The sequence below is a fragment of the Giraffa tippelskirchi genome, chromosome 1 (assembly GCF_054371585.1).
Source record: "Giraffa tippelskirchi isolate mGirTip1 chromosome 1, T2T-mGirTip1v1.2.pri, whole genome shotgun sequence".
Taxonomy (NCBI): Eukaryota; Metazoa; Chordata; class Mammalia; order Artiodactyla; family Giraffidae; genus Giraffa; species Giraffa tippelskirchi.
Window position 1 is genome coordinate 104,922,361 of NC_137275.1, and position 14,114 is coordinate 104,936,474.

At 44.3% G+C, this 14,114-nt stretch overlaps 2 protein-coding genes across 3 annotated transcripts in view; one reads left to right on the top strand and one right to left on the bottom strand.

Annotated features, from left to right (window-relative positions):
• Positions 1-5,116, bottom strand: part of LOC145504594 (liprin-alpha-1-like) — a 68,139-nt gene extending 63,023 nt beyond the window's left edge. Inside the window, exons 1-2 of one of the 2 annotated variants that reach the window (XM_081485711.1) lie at positions 4,922-5,116; positions 1,685-1,780 (exon numbers count right to left, since the gene is read on the bottom strand). The gene's annotated coding sequence lies outside the window, so the exon portion shown is untranslated. Of the gene's footprint in view, positions 1-1,679; positions 1,781-4,921 lie in introns of both variants that reach the window. The other variant, XM_081485721.1, reaches the window with a different exon arrangement.
• A 170-nt stretch (positions 5,117-5,286) lies between these two features.
• LOC145505596 (uncharacterized) overlaps positions 5,287-14,114 on the top strand; it is a 65,975-nt gene continuing 57,147 nt past the window's right edge. The window contains exons 1-3 of the mRNA XM_081488097.1: positions 5,287-5,529; positions 9,898-10,024; positions 12,674-12,771. Of these exons, the coding sequence (XP_081344223.1) occupies positions 10,011-10,024; positions 12,674-12,771 (112 nt within the window). The 5' untranslated portion in view covers positions 5,287-5,529; positions 9,898-10,010. The remainder of the gene's footprint in view (positions 5,530-9,897; positions 10,025-12,673; positions 12,772-14,114) is intronic.

A 14,114-nucleotide genomic window follows, 5' to 3' on the forward strand; every position in this document is an offset into this window, starting at 1 on the left:
TTCTCTGCTTTGGAATGAATGACATCCAGAAGGCCACCACTGCTCATGAAATTAGCTGAATTAAACCGTAGTAGGAAACCAGTTGTTGTTTTTCCTCCAGGTAAAACTGCTCCTTTTCTTATGTTCCTGTGACACCCGGAGTAGTTTTCCTTTGAAAGAGAACATAAAAGCTACACAAGCAGCACTGTGTACAATAGCCAGGACATGGAAGCAACCTAGATGTCCATCAGCAGACGAACAGATAAGGAAGCTGTGCTACATATACACAATGGAATATTACTCAGCCATTAAAAAGAATGCCTTTGAATCAGTTCTATTGAGATGGATGAAACTGGAGCCCATTATACAGAGTGAAGTGAGCCACAAAGAGAAACACCAATACAGTATACTAATGCATATATATGGAATTTGAAAGATGGTAACGATAACCCTATATGCAAGACAGAATAAGAGACATAGATGCATAGAACAGTCTTATGGACTCTGAGGGAGAAGGTGAGGGTGGGACGTTCTGAGAGAATAGCATTGAAACATGTATATTATCATATGTGAAACAGAACACCATTCCAGGTTCAATGCATGAGACAAATGCTCAGGGCTGGGGCAATGGGATGACCCAGAGGGATGGGATGGGGAGGGAGGTGGGAAGGGGGTTCAGGATGGGGAACACATGTAAACCCATGGCTGATTCATGTCAATGTATGGCAAAAACCACTACAATATTGTAAAGTAATTAGACCCCAACTAAAATAAATAAATTTATTAAAAAAAAAAAAAAGCTATACAAGTTGCAGCATCAGTCACCCAATATTGCTGCAATATGCATACTGCCGTAAGAGAGGTCATTTTCAGTAAGTTCATATCCCAAAAGTTTACATACATCTGTGCCTTTCATAGATGAGGTTAACTTGGGTAAAAGCAATACTTTATCACTTTCTACAAAATGGCCCTAAAACAGACCAAGAAAAAAACTAAGAAACGAGGTGTTTGCACCTTCTCAGACACCGGATCCTCCAGGGAAGAGGCCTTACCACACGCCCAAGGTCTCAGAGTGGTCAGACCCCCTGTTCTAGCGCCCCAGGCCTCCAGAGAGCTTGAGGACCCTCAGAGGAGCCTAGTGGGGCCCCTCGGCTCTCAGATCCCATCAGGTCAGTTAGTCAGTCTCCTAGTCACTTTTACTGCCACGGGTCCCTGGCTCACACGGTTCTGATTTGGGCATCGCCACGTGGTATCCAGATGGATGTGGAAATGGTGCCCCCCCCCCCCAAGCTGCTGCCCCAGGACCTTACCCTGGCTATCCCTAAACTGAAGGCAGGAGGAGTCCAAACCTAAAACTCTACTGTCCCGCTTTAATACCAGAGCATTAATCTCGATCCCCCCGCAAAATACCCATCTGTGCACCGAATTCAATCCATCCTCCCACCCCTCTCACCAAGTCCACAGCATCTGCACTCTGACCCTCAAGCTGGGCTGGCCACCTCCCGCTCTGCCCACTGCATCAAGAGGAGGCCCTGCAGGTCTGCAAACTGAGCGGCCAGGGCTCCGTGCACTCTCCCCGGGACCTACACACTCAGGCCACCCCAGACACACACCCCCGAGACTGCTACACCACATCCTCTGCTGCCGGCGCACAGGCCTGGCTCTCTGCCCCTCCCTCCACGCCAGGTGTGCGGACTGACCTTACCTCCCGCCCCTCAGCCTTCACCTCCTGGAGTCAGGGACCGGGTCCAGCCAGGGTCTGATACAGAACAGGAACTGCATTCATAGAAGTCCACTCTGCCTGTAAATAAAAAGGAGGGAAAAAAATCCCATTAGGGTACACTTAACAGGGAAAAAAAAAACACCGACAAACTGTCTAAATTTCCCTTTTCCTTCATTTCTTCCTCTGGCTGCCCCCCAGTCAGCTTGCTGGACCTTGGGGATGGCTTCCTGACCCCCACTGCTCACGTTCAGAATGACTTCTTCCACCTGGACAAGGCCAGCTTTCCCTTCCTGTGGGAGAGCTGATAGATTTCCTGTATGCTAACCATTGATTTTTATGAACATGAATAAGAAAGATGAGAGGAAATTACTCTCTTAGCTGCTGAATAAGGTACAGTTCTGGGCACATTCCACAAATACTTCTTACTATTTGATACTTTACGTTAGACGAGCTGCTGACACTAGTCCCGAGACACACGAGAGGAGCCTTGGAACACCGCTGACACACTGGTCAGCGTAAGGGATGCGGCCACTCCAGACCTTGACCCAGAGCAGTTCTCCCCAGTGCAGTGGAACCTGGGACCCAAGATGCCCCTGGGCTGGGGAGGTCTGTCCCAGCTGAAGGGCTGGGCAATCTGACAGTGGTTCCTAGAGGAGGCAAATTCACCTGAAGTAATATTCTGGAATACAAACTGGCACAGCCACTATGCAGAGCAGTATGGAGATTCCTTAAACAAACAGTTATCATATGATCCAGTAATCCCACTCCTGGGCATACATCTGGAGAAAACTCTAATTTGAAAAGCTACATGCATCCCAGTGTCCATAGCAGCATACAATAGACAAGACGTGACTTTTATATCTAAGACAACCTAAATGTCCAATGGCAGAAGGATGGATAAAGAAGATGTGATATGTACATATGTACAATGGAATATTGCTCAGCCATAAAAAAAATGAAATAAAGCCATTTGGAGCAACATGGATGGACTTAGAGATATTATCATACCAAAAGAAGTAACAGAGAAAGAGAAATACCATATGATATCACTTAAACATAGAATCCTTAAAAGTAATACAGATGAATCTACATAGAAAACAGAAACAGACTCACAGACATAGAAAACAAACATATGGTATCAAAGGGGAAAGGTGCGGGGGATAAATTAGGAGTCTGGGATTAACAGATAGATCCCACTGTAAATAAAACCGATAAACAACACCGGTTTACAGTATAGCACAGGGAACTCTACTGAATATCTTGCAGCAACCTATAACGGATCACCCTGCTTTATACCTGAAACTAATACAACATTGTAAATTAACTACATGTCAATATAAGTAAATACGTTTTTTAAACATTTACTTAGCACTGCACAGTGACAAAGCAGTTTGCACAAGTGTTTTTCTAATGTAACATAAAATTTCCCGAGGGTTTACACGATGACTATTGGGGTGGGCAGAATTAAGACAACTTCTAAGTCACACTTGGTACAGGTCTACAACATGGCTTCAAGAGCAAGTATTTTTTTACAACAGCAGGAAAAGTGATAGAAGTTATAAACATATTCCAACAAGCAGAGTGCTGGCCATCCTGTGTCTTGCCCTGAGCGCACACAGTTAGGTAAAGGTGAAAGGAAGAAAGAAAAGGGAACCACACCATGTCACTTTTAGTTTAAGTGGAGCTGTCGGAGCTGCTGCGACACGGCCCACCTGCAGCTCCAACAGATCCACTTGAAGGGCATCCACTCATCAGCCTAGTTTAGGCCCAGGCTGTGAGGCCCAAGGAGTCCCTTTGGGGCGAGTCTTTGGCAAACAGGAAAGAGCAGCAGGCAGGCTTCGGAAAGGCACCCTGCGAAGACTGCATCTGCAAAGCTGTGTCTGTCCCTCCGGAGAGCATTTAACACACTGACTAGACAACGCAGGTGAAGGCTCCGCTCTGAACTTGAGAAGTTTGGCTACTTCAACATGTTACTCAATATCTGTTTTCCCTAATGAAAGGACTGTCTTCTGATGTCCTGAAAAACAAGCCACCACTACAGCGAGCTTCCCAGGTGGTGCTAGAGGCAAAGAACCCGCCTGCCAATGCAGCAGACTTCAGAGATGCGGGTTCAATCCCTGGGTCAGGAAGATCCCCTGGAGAAGGAAAGGGCAACCCCCTCCAGTATTCTTGCCTGGGAAATGCCAAGGACAGGGAAGCCTGGCGGGCTACAGTCCATAGGTCACAAAGAGTCAGACAGGACTGAAGCAACACACACACACGCACGCGTATCATGTTAGAATGAACTAGTGCTCTGGAGAAAAGATCAAGCCGGGCGAGAAAAAGTACTGGGGCCGGGGCATACTGTCAACGGTGATGAGAGCAGGCTCTATGAAGTAGGCAGCCAGCACAGACAGCAAAAGAACATGCAGGTAACAGGACCAAGTCAGGTCCCCACAGTACCCAGTGTGGGCTGGGCGCCTTAGCCCCTGTCACATGGACAAGCCACACCTTATGGCTTCCCTGAGTTCTAACAGCAGGACCTGGGGGTTTTGTCTAGGTACACACTTCCTTGCTGTAGCTCTGTTACCTCCTTTGAGCCCCGCTTTTGTCCTCTAGAAAAAGGACATTGATTGCTACCTTAGCAGGTTGCTACCTTAATCCTGTGAAGACTAATTAGGGGAACCCTACAATGAGCAGCTTGCCTTAAGACATATCAATGACTAGCTGGCCTTAAGAGATCCTGGGCTTCCCTGATAGATCAGCTGGTAAAGAACCCTCCTGCCATGCAGGAGACCCCGGTTTGATTTCTGGGTCGCGAATCCTGATCCGCTGCAGAAGGGACAGGCTACCCACTCCAGTCTTCTCGGGCTTCTCTTGTGGCTCAGCTGGTAAAGAATCTGCCTGCAATGCGGGAGACCTGGGTTCAATCCTTGGACTGGGAAGATCCCCTGGGGAAGGGAAAGGCTACCCACTCCAGCAGTCTGGCCTGGAGAATTCCATGGACTGTAGAGCCCATAGGGTCGCAAGAGTCGGACACGACTGAGGAACTTCACTTCACTTTCAAGAGATATGACCTGAATCCAGATTAAACTGGAGGCTCCCAGTGTCCTCTGGCATTTCTTCCCTGAAGCCAGCCAAAACCCACACACGTGCATTTCCAGGGTCTCCACTTAGCCAGCTGGACAGAAAACCCAGCATGGTGCAAACAAGCTGACAGACAAGCAGGAGAGGACTCACCGGCAGACGGCTTCGCTCAGGTCTCAGGTGGATCTCCGGGACCACAGCAGGAACCGGCGCTCTCAGCCCCTGGGCTCAGCAGCGCCCTCATTCTCAGGCGGGCGGCTCTGCCCTGACGGGCGCGGGAAAGCCACCAACTTCCCCAGGCTGACCTCACGCCGCTTCCACCGCTGTAGCCTGACCTCACCCGGCCACACCCCTTTTGGCGGAACTTCCTCTTCCTCCCTTGATTCCAGCCTGAGGTCCGGCCCTGGGCCCCGATTGGTCACAGCCCCATCCCTGAGCCAATCACGGTGGCCAGGGAGGATGGAGCACACCGATTGGCCAGCTCCAGGTCATGGGACCATATTCCAGGTCCCGTGACCATACTCCAGGTCACGTGTGAGCTGCTCACCCTGTGTCAGCAGTGGAGAGAGTGCGGTACCCCAAGAGCAGGGCTGAGAGTCCAGTCACTGTGTCCGTGTGCTCAGTGTCCTGGGACCTGCCTGCGCGTCCTCTCTACACACTGCTTTGTCCTCTGCAGACAGAAGATTCACGATAAACCTCTTCGCTTCGCAAGCGCTGTTGCACGCACCCACATTCAAGGGAGCAAGGCCTCCGGTTTGAAGGTAAGTTTGGAGATCCTCTCTTAACCTCCGGGCTTGTTTCTTGTAGCCTGTTAGAATAATTTATTCAGTCTGAAAACCCCCAGGAGGACCACCACATGCTGCTTTGCGTATTCAGGATTCTTAGCTGTTCTGAGTAGAGGGCATGGCCCAGGGGCCTCCCAAAGGCAATGAATTTTGTCCAAGGAAGCACCTGAGAGGCTGAATCTGAGTCACTTTGCTGTACACCTTAGACAAACAAATTATGGTAAATCAGCAATACCTCAATTTAAAGAAAAGATATTTCCTCATCAAAAATTGTTCGAATTTTGTCAAGTTTTTCTTTCAATTGTTGGTTCTTAGTATGCAGTCTAATTGGTTTGGTGGTGTTTTGTGAGGTAGGGATCCAACTTACCTTCTCCTATGGATACAATATTGTCCCAATGGGACGATTCCTTTGTCCTTTCTCCTGGAAATGTCCTTTCTGCATTTACATATTAAGAAGCATTTTTTTTTAAATGCCAAGTATCAAGGACTGCAGGTCTTTGGTAATTTGTACAGCACCCCAGAGGCATGTTTCCACTTCTGTGTCTTCTCTTCGCATTTTACCATTGCCCGTTTCTAGTATACACAAGTGCCCTCAGAGGGCTCTCTGCAGTGAACCATGTATGTTTCTGTGAGGACAGAGGATGTGAGCACGGAGGAGAGGCTGAGTCCATAGTGACCATGTGAGCATGCTCAGCAACCCCAATATTAAGTCTGGCTGAGACTTTCTCAGGCAAGGTCTGTGTTTCTTCCTCTTGGTGTCTGGATACGCAAAAAGATGTTGGTGGATTGGGACGTGGGTCTCTGGGTCCAGCAGTGTAGAGATATACCCATGGCCTGCTTTTCCATGATATTTTCCTCCTGCGGGCTCCGCTGAGCTGGTGTGGAGAGATTTCTGCTAAAGGCTTGAGAGGTAGTCAATCCTTCTGCTTTTCATGCCCTGCCTCGTCCATACTTCTGTCATTTTTTTTTAATATAGCTAATTTTCAATGGTGTTAGCCCTTGTGTCATTGTGACACTCAGGCACCTGTGGTTTAATAGACCTCCAAGTCCCGGGAGCTCTTTGCCTGGTGGAGACATGGAGCACTCAGGGAGCAGTACCACATCACACTGGAGCCTGGACCAGAGAGAAGGTTCTTGCCAGGAAGGCTCCATCCCTGCTGTGGGGGGTTCGGAGTTATCACTTCCGATTGCACATCCCCCGGGCCCTCGGTGCAGGCCCCACTCTGAGATCTGGAAAGGAGGTGGCTTCCCTCCCTGACACAGAACTAGTCTTTTCTGTCCTCGTCCTTGTCGCGTCCCATCTGGCTCCCAGGCTCTACCCTTGAGCCTCACCCACAGGATCAGGAGAGCCCAGTTCTAGAGGAGTGTCATACAAGGAGAGTCTCCTGGAGACACTCCATCCCCGGGCCTAAATAAGCACTTCTTCGGAGTTTCACAGCCCTGGGTGTAGATCCTGGGTTTGTGTCCATTTTACAGTTGAATATGTTGAGCCTCAGATCATTGTGTGATTTGCCCTGGGTCACTGTGCGGGTCAGCGGGTGAGCTGAGGTTTGAACCCAGACTGTATGTCTTGGAGGCCGTGACGATACAGGTGTTTCCGCTCCTCGGTTAAATTTATTTCAAGTTTTTTTTTTTTTTTTTTGATGCATTTGTATATGGGACTTTTCTGTTTTCTTATGCTTCCTATCCTGCTATATTGCTGAGTTTATTAGTTGTAATACTTCTTACTTGGTGGCGTTTTTAGGGTTTCATATAAATCCTGTCATAATCAAATAGTGACAGTGTAACTTCATCTGTTCCAATGGGGATGCCGTTTATTTCCTTTTCTGGCCTAGTTCCTCTGGGTAGGACACTTCCGCCACTATGTTGAACAAGATTGGTGAGAACAGGCATCCTTGTACTATTCCTGATCTTTTAGGAAAATCTTTCAGCTCTTTATCACTGAGTTGGATGTTAGCTGTGGGTTTGTCTTAACGTGCCCTTTAGGATGTTCCATGGATAACCACTGTATTGAGAGATGGTATCAGAATTGATGTTACACTTTGTTGAAAGCTTTTTCTGCAATTATTGAGAAGATCACATGATTTTAGTCTTCATTTTGCTCATATTGTGTATCACAGTAATTGATGTACAGACAATAAATCATGCTTGCAGGCCCAGAATAAATCCATTTGATCCTAGTGTATGATTCTTTTAATGTATGCTTCAGTTTGGCTTGGTAATATTTTTTTGAGGATTTTTACATCCAGGTACACCAGGGTCAGGGTTCTCTAGTGGTTCATATGGTAAAGAATCTGCCTGCAATGTGGGAGGCCTGGGTTTGACCCCTGGGTCAGGAAGATCCCCTCGAGAAAGGAATGGCTACCGCACTCCAGTATTCTTGCCTGGGAAATTCTGTGGACAGGGACCTGGTGGGTTGTAGTCCATGGGTCACAAATAACTGGACATGACTGAGTGGCTCACACTTACAAGAGTGCTTCTTGACATTTTTAATATCTACATTGAAGATTTTATCTCAGTCAAAAATTGCAGTCAAAGGCAAACATGTCAAAAGTCCAAGAGTCCTTAGAATTAAATGACAATAAGACATAACAGATGAAAGCAAGAAGGACTCCACATATTTACTTTTCATAAGAATTTTAGCTCTTCCGAGGAATTCTCATTAAGCTGAATTAAAATGCAAGCTTTAGTTTAAAATCTTAACCTTTTTCGGTATTATGTTTCTATTTTGAGACTGAAAGTTCATTATTTATGTACGAGATATTAAGCAATGCTATGTAGCTATTAAAATCATATTTTCAAAAACTCTAATGACATTTACAAGCACTTATACTGGAAAAATAGCTAGGAATAGAAGATGATCCCGTATAGCTTTAAATGAAAGTACATATGTGTTGAATGATAGTTTTCAGATTGTATTTATTGATTTTTATTTGGAGAATAACTGCTTTACAATGTTTGGTTGGTTTTCCTCATGCAACACCACGAATAAGTATATTATCCACTCTTTGGTTAGACTGCCTCCCAGTTCCTGGCCTCCCACCCTCTAGGTCGTCCCAGAGCACCATGCTGGGCTCCCTATGTTATCCAGCAACTTCCCATTAGCTAGCTATTTTGCATATGGTAGTGGCTATGTTTCATTGCTACTCTCTCCATTTGTCCCACTCTCTCCTTCTCCAGCTGAGTTCACAAGTCCTTCCTCTACATCTGTGTATTTATTTCTGCCCTTCAAATATTCACCAGTACCATTTTACAAGATCGCATGCGTATGCATTAATATACTACATTTGTTTTTCTCTTTCCGACTGACGTCACTCTGTATCCCAGTTTCTAGGTTCATCCACCTCAGTTCAACGGATTCGTATTTGTTCCTTTTCATGGCTGAGTCGTGTTCCATTGCATGTATGTCCCACAACTTCTTTTTCCATTGTTCTCTTGAGAGACATTAGGTTGCTTCCATGCCCTGCCTATGTTAAATAGTGCTGCAATGGACATTGGGTACGAATGTCTTTTTAGAGTTATGGTTTTCTCAGGGTGTATGGCCAGTAGGGGATTGTTGTGTCATATTGTAGTTTTAGTCCTACTTTTTAAGGAAACCTATGTTCCTTCTCCATAGTGGCTGTATCCATTTACATGCCTACTAACATTGCAAGAGGGTTCCCTTTCTTCCATGTCGTGTCCAGCGATTATTATGTGTAGAATTGTTGATGATGGCCATTGTGACTGGTGTGAGGTGATACCTCATGTAGTTTTGATTAGCATTTCCTGAATAATGAGCGATGTGGAGCATCTTTTCATGTGTTTGGTGGCCTTCTTCCTGTCTTCTTTGGAGAAATTTGTTCAGGTCTTCTGCTCATTTTTCAATTGGTTGCTTTTTTTCCAGTATTAGTCTCGATCATCTACTTGTGTACTTTGTAGATAATCCTTTCCCAGGATTCCATAACGTACATAATTCCTCAGAACATACCTTAGTCTTTTTGGACGGAAGAACATCCAAGTGCCTTCTTTGGTGTGTATGTATGTACATGGCATGTGTTTATTTTCATTGTGCAGATCTTGCCCTTATTCCATTAGATTTATCCCTGAGGAGTTCATAGTTTTTGATGACATTATAATCAAGGGTATTCTTTAAAATGTCAATTTCTGGTCTCGTTTAGTATGCTGAAGTATGGAGCATTTTTATATGTTGACCTTGTATCCTGCAACGTTGCTGAACTCACTTTCATGCTTGTACCTCTTTTGTTGATTCATTTTCCACATTAATCATCAGGTCGTCAGCAAGTACAGTTATATTGTTTTTTCAGTTCATATGATTTCGATTTCTTTTTTCTTGTCTTGTTACAGTGGCTAGGAGTTCCAGTACAGAGTTGAATAAAAGCCAAGAGAGCAGACATCCTTGCTTTGTTCCTGATCTTCAGGAGAAACACCATATGATGTCAGCTCTACATTTTTTGTAGATGCCGTTTATGAGGTTGGGGCAGTTTTCTTCCATTCCTAGATTGCTAAGATTTCCATATATAAATGATAAATATTGTCAGATGCCTTTTCTCTCTCTTTTGAGGTGAGACTGTGGTTTTTATTTTCAGTCCATTGATATGGTGAATTTCACTGATTTCTTCAAATGTTGGCCCAAACTTATGTTCTTGGGATAAACCCTACTTGTCATGCTACCTTGTACTTTTAATTGATTACTGATTTCCTGATGTGTCATTAAGGAATTTTGCATCTGTGTCTCTGAGGGATATTGATATTCTTGTAATATGTTTGTCTGGTTTGGGTATCAAGAGAATTCTGGCCTCAGAATGAGTTAGGTGTTTCTTTCTTCACTATTTTGGAATAGTTTGTGTATAACCAGGATTTTCTTCATAACTGTTTGTTAGGATTCACTACTAAGGCCATTTAGGATAGAGATTTTGTGCGTGTGGGTGTATGGGTAGGTAAGATTTCTAACTACGGATTTGAGTTTTAATAGATTGAGGTTATCTGTTTCTTACTGAGTGGCTTTCATAGGTTGTGTCTTTCAACAAAGTAGGGTATTTTATCTAAGTTGCCTGAAGTTGTTCACAGTTTACCCTTTCCTTTCAGTGTCTATAGGATCTGTACTGATGTTCCCTCTTTGATTCTTGATATTGGTAGTTTATGTCTTCTCTTTTTTCTTCGTCACTCGGCTTAGTCAGTTTTATTGATAGTTTGAAGAACCTGATTTTAGTTTTTTCATTTCATTTTGTTTCTCTGGTCTCTGTTTCATTGATTTTTACTCTTTCATTTTCTTCTTTCTGCTTGCTGTGGATTTCATTTGTTCTTTTATAAGTTGTTTAAGATAGAGTCTTAGAGTATCGATTCAGAATCTTTCTTCATTTGTGTAAGTATTTAATCCTATCAGTTTCCCTCCAGGTAGTGATCTAGCCATGTCCCGTAGCTTTTTAGTATATTGTATATTCACTTTTATTCACTTCAACATATTTCCTGTTTCATTTGTGATTTCTTCTTTGACACATGAATTCTTTAGAAATATGCTACTTTGCTGATGTTTGGGAGACTCTTGGATATCAGGGGTTTTTTAATTTCTAATTTAAATCTGTTGAGATCAGAAAACATGCTTTGTATGATTTGAGTCACTTTAAGTATGCTGAGATTTGTCTGTCTTTTGAAGAATGTCCCGTATCCCCTTGAGAAGAGTTTTATCGTGCTTCTTGTTGGATAGAGTGTTCTATCAAATGTCAGTTAGATCAAGTTGGTTGATAGTGCTGTTTAAGAGGGTTCTCTGGTAGCTCAGATGGTACAGAACCTGCCTGGAATGCGGGAGACCTGGGTTTGATCCTTGGGTTGAGAAGATCCCCGGGAGGAGGGCTTGGCAACCCACTCCAGTACTCTTGCCTGGAGAATTGTTTAAAGGCTTCAACATCCTTACTGACCTTGGTTGGTTGTCTGTTTTGGCTTCCTTGTTCAATCAGTTATTGAGTCACGGAGAGGAAGACTGAGGTCCCTGACTGTAATCGTGGGTGTGTCTATTTCTTCTTTCAGTCTATTTCGTTGTTGTTTTCCTTATCTCTTCTTTTTAAAGCTATTTTTTAATACACTTAACTGACTTTGAAATTAGCAGATGTGTTGCTAAAGAAATTTGGAACACAAAGCGTTGAAACTAAAATTCAAGCTAGCCAGAGATATTTTTAGTGAGTAGAGTTAGGTCGATCCTTCAAACTTGTTCATGAGTCGTGCTCATTCTTTGTTGACATATTATGATGTATAAAAGCTATTTCAGAGAAGTAATGTGTAGTCATTACAATTTTATCATGGTTTGGTAGATAGGTTAAATTTATTGCCACAGATGAGTCATAGACTTTTAATGGTATAATTTCTTTGTATAAAATTTTGCCAGCAAATTTAAAAGGTAGCAAAGAAAAGATCAAATAATTTTGAAGTTATGCTCAATACTGTTGTCTTTGGCTTAGCCTTTGAGATTATGTAATTGTTTAAAAATCCATTTTCAAGATGATGTAAATGGCCCTTGTGACTGCTTCCGTGGGTTTTTGTCCTCAATTGCTGCTGCTGCTGCTAAGTCGCTTCAGTCGTGTCCGACTCTGTGCGACCCCATAGACGGCAGGCCACCAGTCCCCCACGTCCCTGGGATTCTCCAGGCAAGAACACTGGAGTGGGTTGCCGTTTCCTTCTCCAATGCATGCAAGTGAAAAGTGAAAGTGAAGTCACTCAGTTGTGTCCTACTCTTCACGACCCCATGGACTGTAGCCTACCAGGCTCCTCCGTCCATGGGATTTTCCAGGCAAGAGTACTGGAGTGGGTTGCCATTGCCTCCTCCATTTTTTCCTCAATTAACCATTCTTAATTACTGAATGCAGACCCTCGCGTACAGGAACGTGAAACATGAGTGGATCGGCAACAAGTGGCTGCCCAGTCTCGGCCTCCCGCACAACCGTAGCTATTTCGTGGAGTGCCTTGTGCACGTGCGGATGCTGGACCACTTGACCAAGAAAGCCCTTCGTGGGCAACTTAAAATGGTTGATAGTTTTCACAGGTCAGTCGGTGCAAGAAGTTCTCACAAGCCTGCTGAGAGATGTTTGCCTGCGGCCAGGTCTAAATTTTTTTTTTCTCTTGGAAACAGAAACAGTTTCCAGTGTGGAATTGTGTGCCTGCAAAGGTTGAACTATGACCAAAAAGAACTGGAAAGGAAAAGAGAAGAAAGCCAGCATGACCTGAAAGGCTAGTACAGTCCTATTTCTTGCTTCCCAGTGTATAAGCAGCCTCAGTGATTTCCTATTTGAAAGAAAACTTCAGGAAATGCTTTCCTTGGAGAAAACACACCTCGCATCATGACAGAGGAGGGAGGGATGGAAAGGACTGTTTTTGAGGTCGTCCTCTGTGGCCAGAGAACTTGTGCTCCGTCCTTGGGCTCACGTCGGTGAGCTCAGTCGTGTCTGACTTGTTGCGACCCCGTGAACTGTAGCCTACCAGGATCCTCCGTCCATGGGATTTTTTAGGCAAGAGTACTGGAGTGGGTTGCCATTTCCTTGTCCAGAGGATCTTCCCGACCTAGGGATTGAACCCAGGTCTCCTGCATTGCAGGCAGATTCTTTACCATCTGAGCCACCAAAGGTGCTGAGTACTCTGCAGATTGTAGATGCCACTGATTAATTCACAGAAATTCCTTGCTTAGGACTTTGCAGATGAAGTTACTGCTTAAAGATTACTTTTGTCATTTAAAAAAAGCAAAGTTAATATCTGATTTGAATGTGATGACTGTTTTAATTAATTTCCATTTATATGCACTATCAATTAATTCAATTAAAACATTGGGCTTTTAAAAAATTGAGTATCTTATACTGAAGTGAGTTTCTCTTTGTGCACGTGCTAACAAACTTCATGCATCTATCTGTGCGTCATGAATTGTTTTTTTTTCCCCTCCCTTCCTTTCTGCCTTCCTCATCTTTCTTTTTTGTAAAGTGTAGTTGATTTACAATGTTACATTAGTTTCAAGTGTGTAACAGTGATTCAGAATTTTTTCTTTTTCTTTTTTCTTTTTTTTACTGGCTGTGCTGAGTCTTTGCTGCTGCACAGGCTTTTCCCTTGCTGCGGCAGGCGGGGACACTCTCCAGCGGTGGTTCCTCAGCTTCTCACTGCAGTGGCTTCTCTTGCTGTGGCTCCCGGGCTCTAGAGCACTGGCTCAATGGTTGTGGGGCATGGACTTGGTTGCTTCTTGGCATGTGGGATCTTCCTGGATCACGGATTGAACCCGTGTCTCCTGCATCAGCAGGCGATTCTGTGTCACTGAGCAACCAGGGAAGCCCTGATTCAGCAGTTTTACAGATTACACTCCATTTAAAGCTATTACAAAATAATGACTATATTTCCCTGTGCTGTACAATATATCTCTGTTGCTTAGCTATGTCATACATAGTCGCTTGTATGTCTTAATCCCATACCCCAATTTTGTCCCTCCCCAATTGTCCCTGAGATAAAGTTGTGAGATATATACATATACAGTGGACTATTACTCAGCCATAAAAGGAGAAAACTCGGCTATACACAACAATGCGATCGACCTA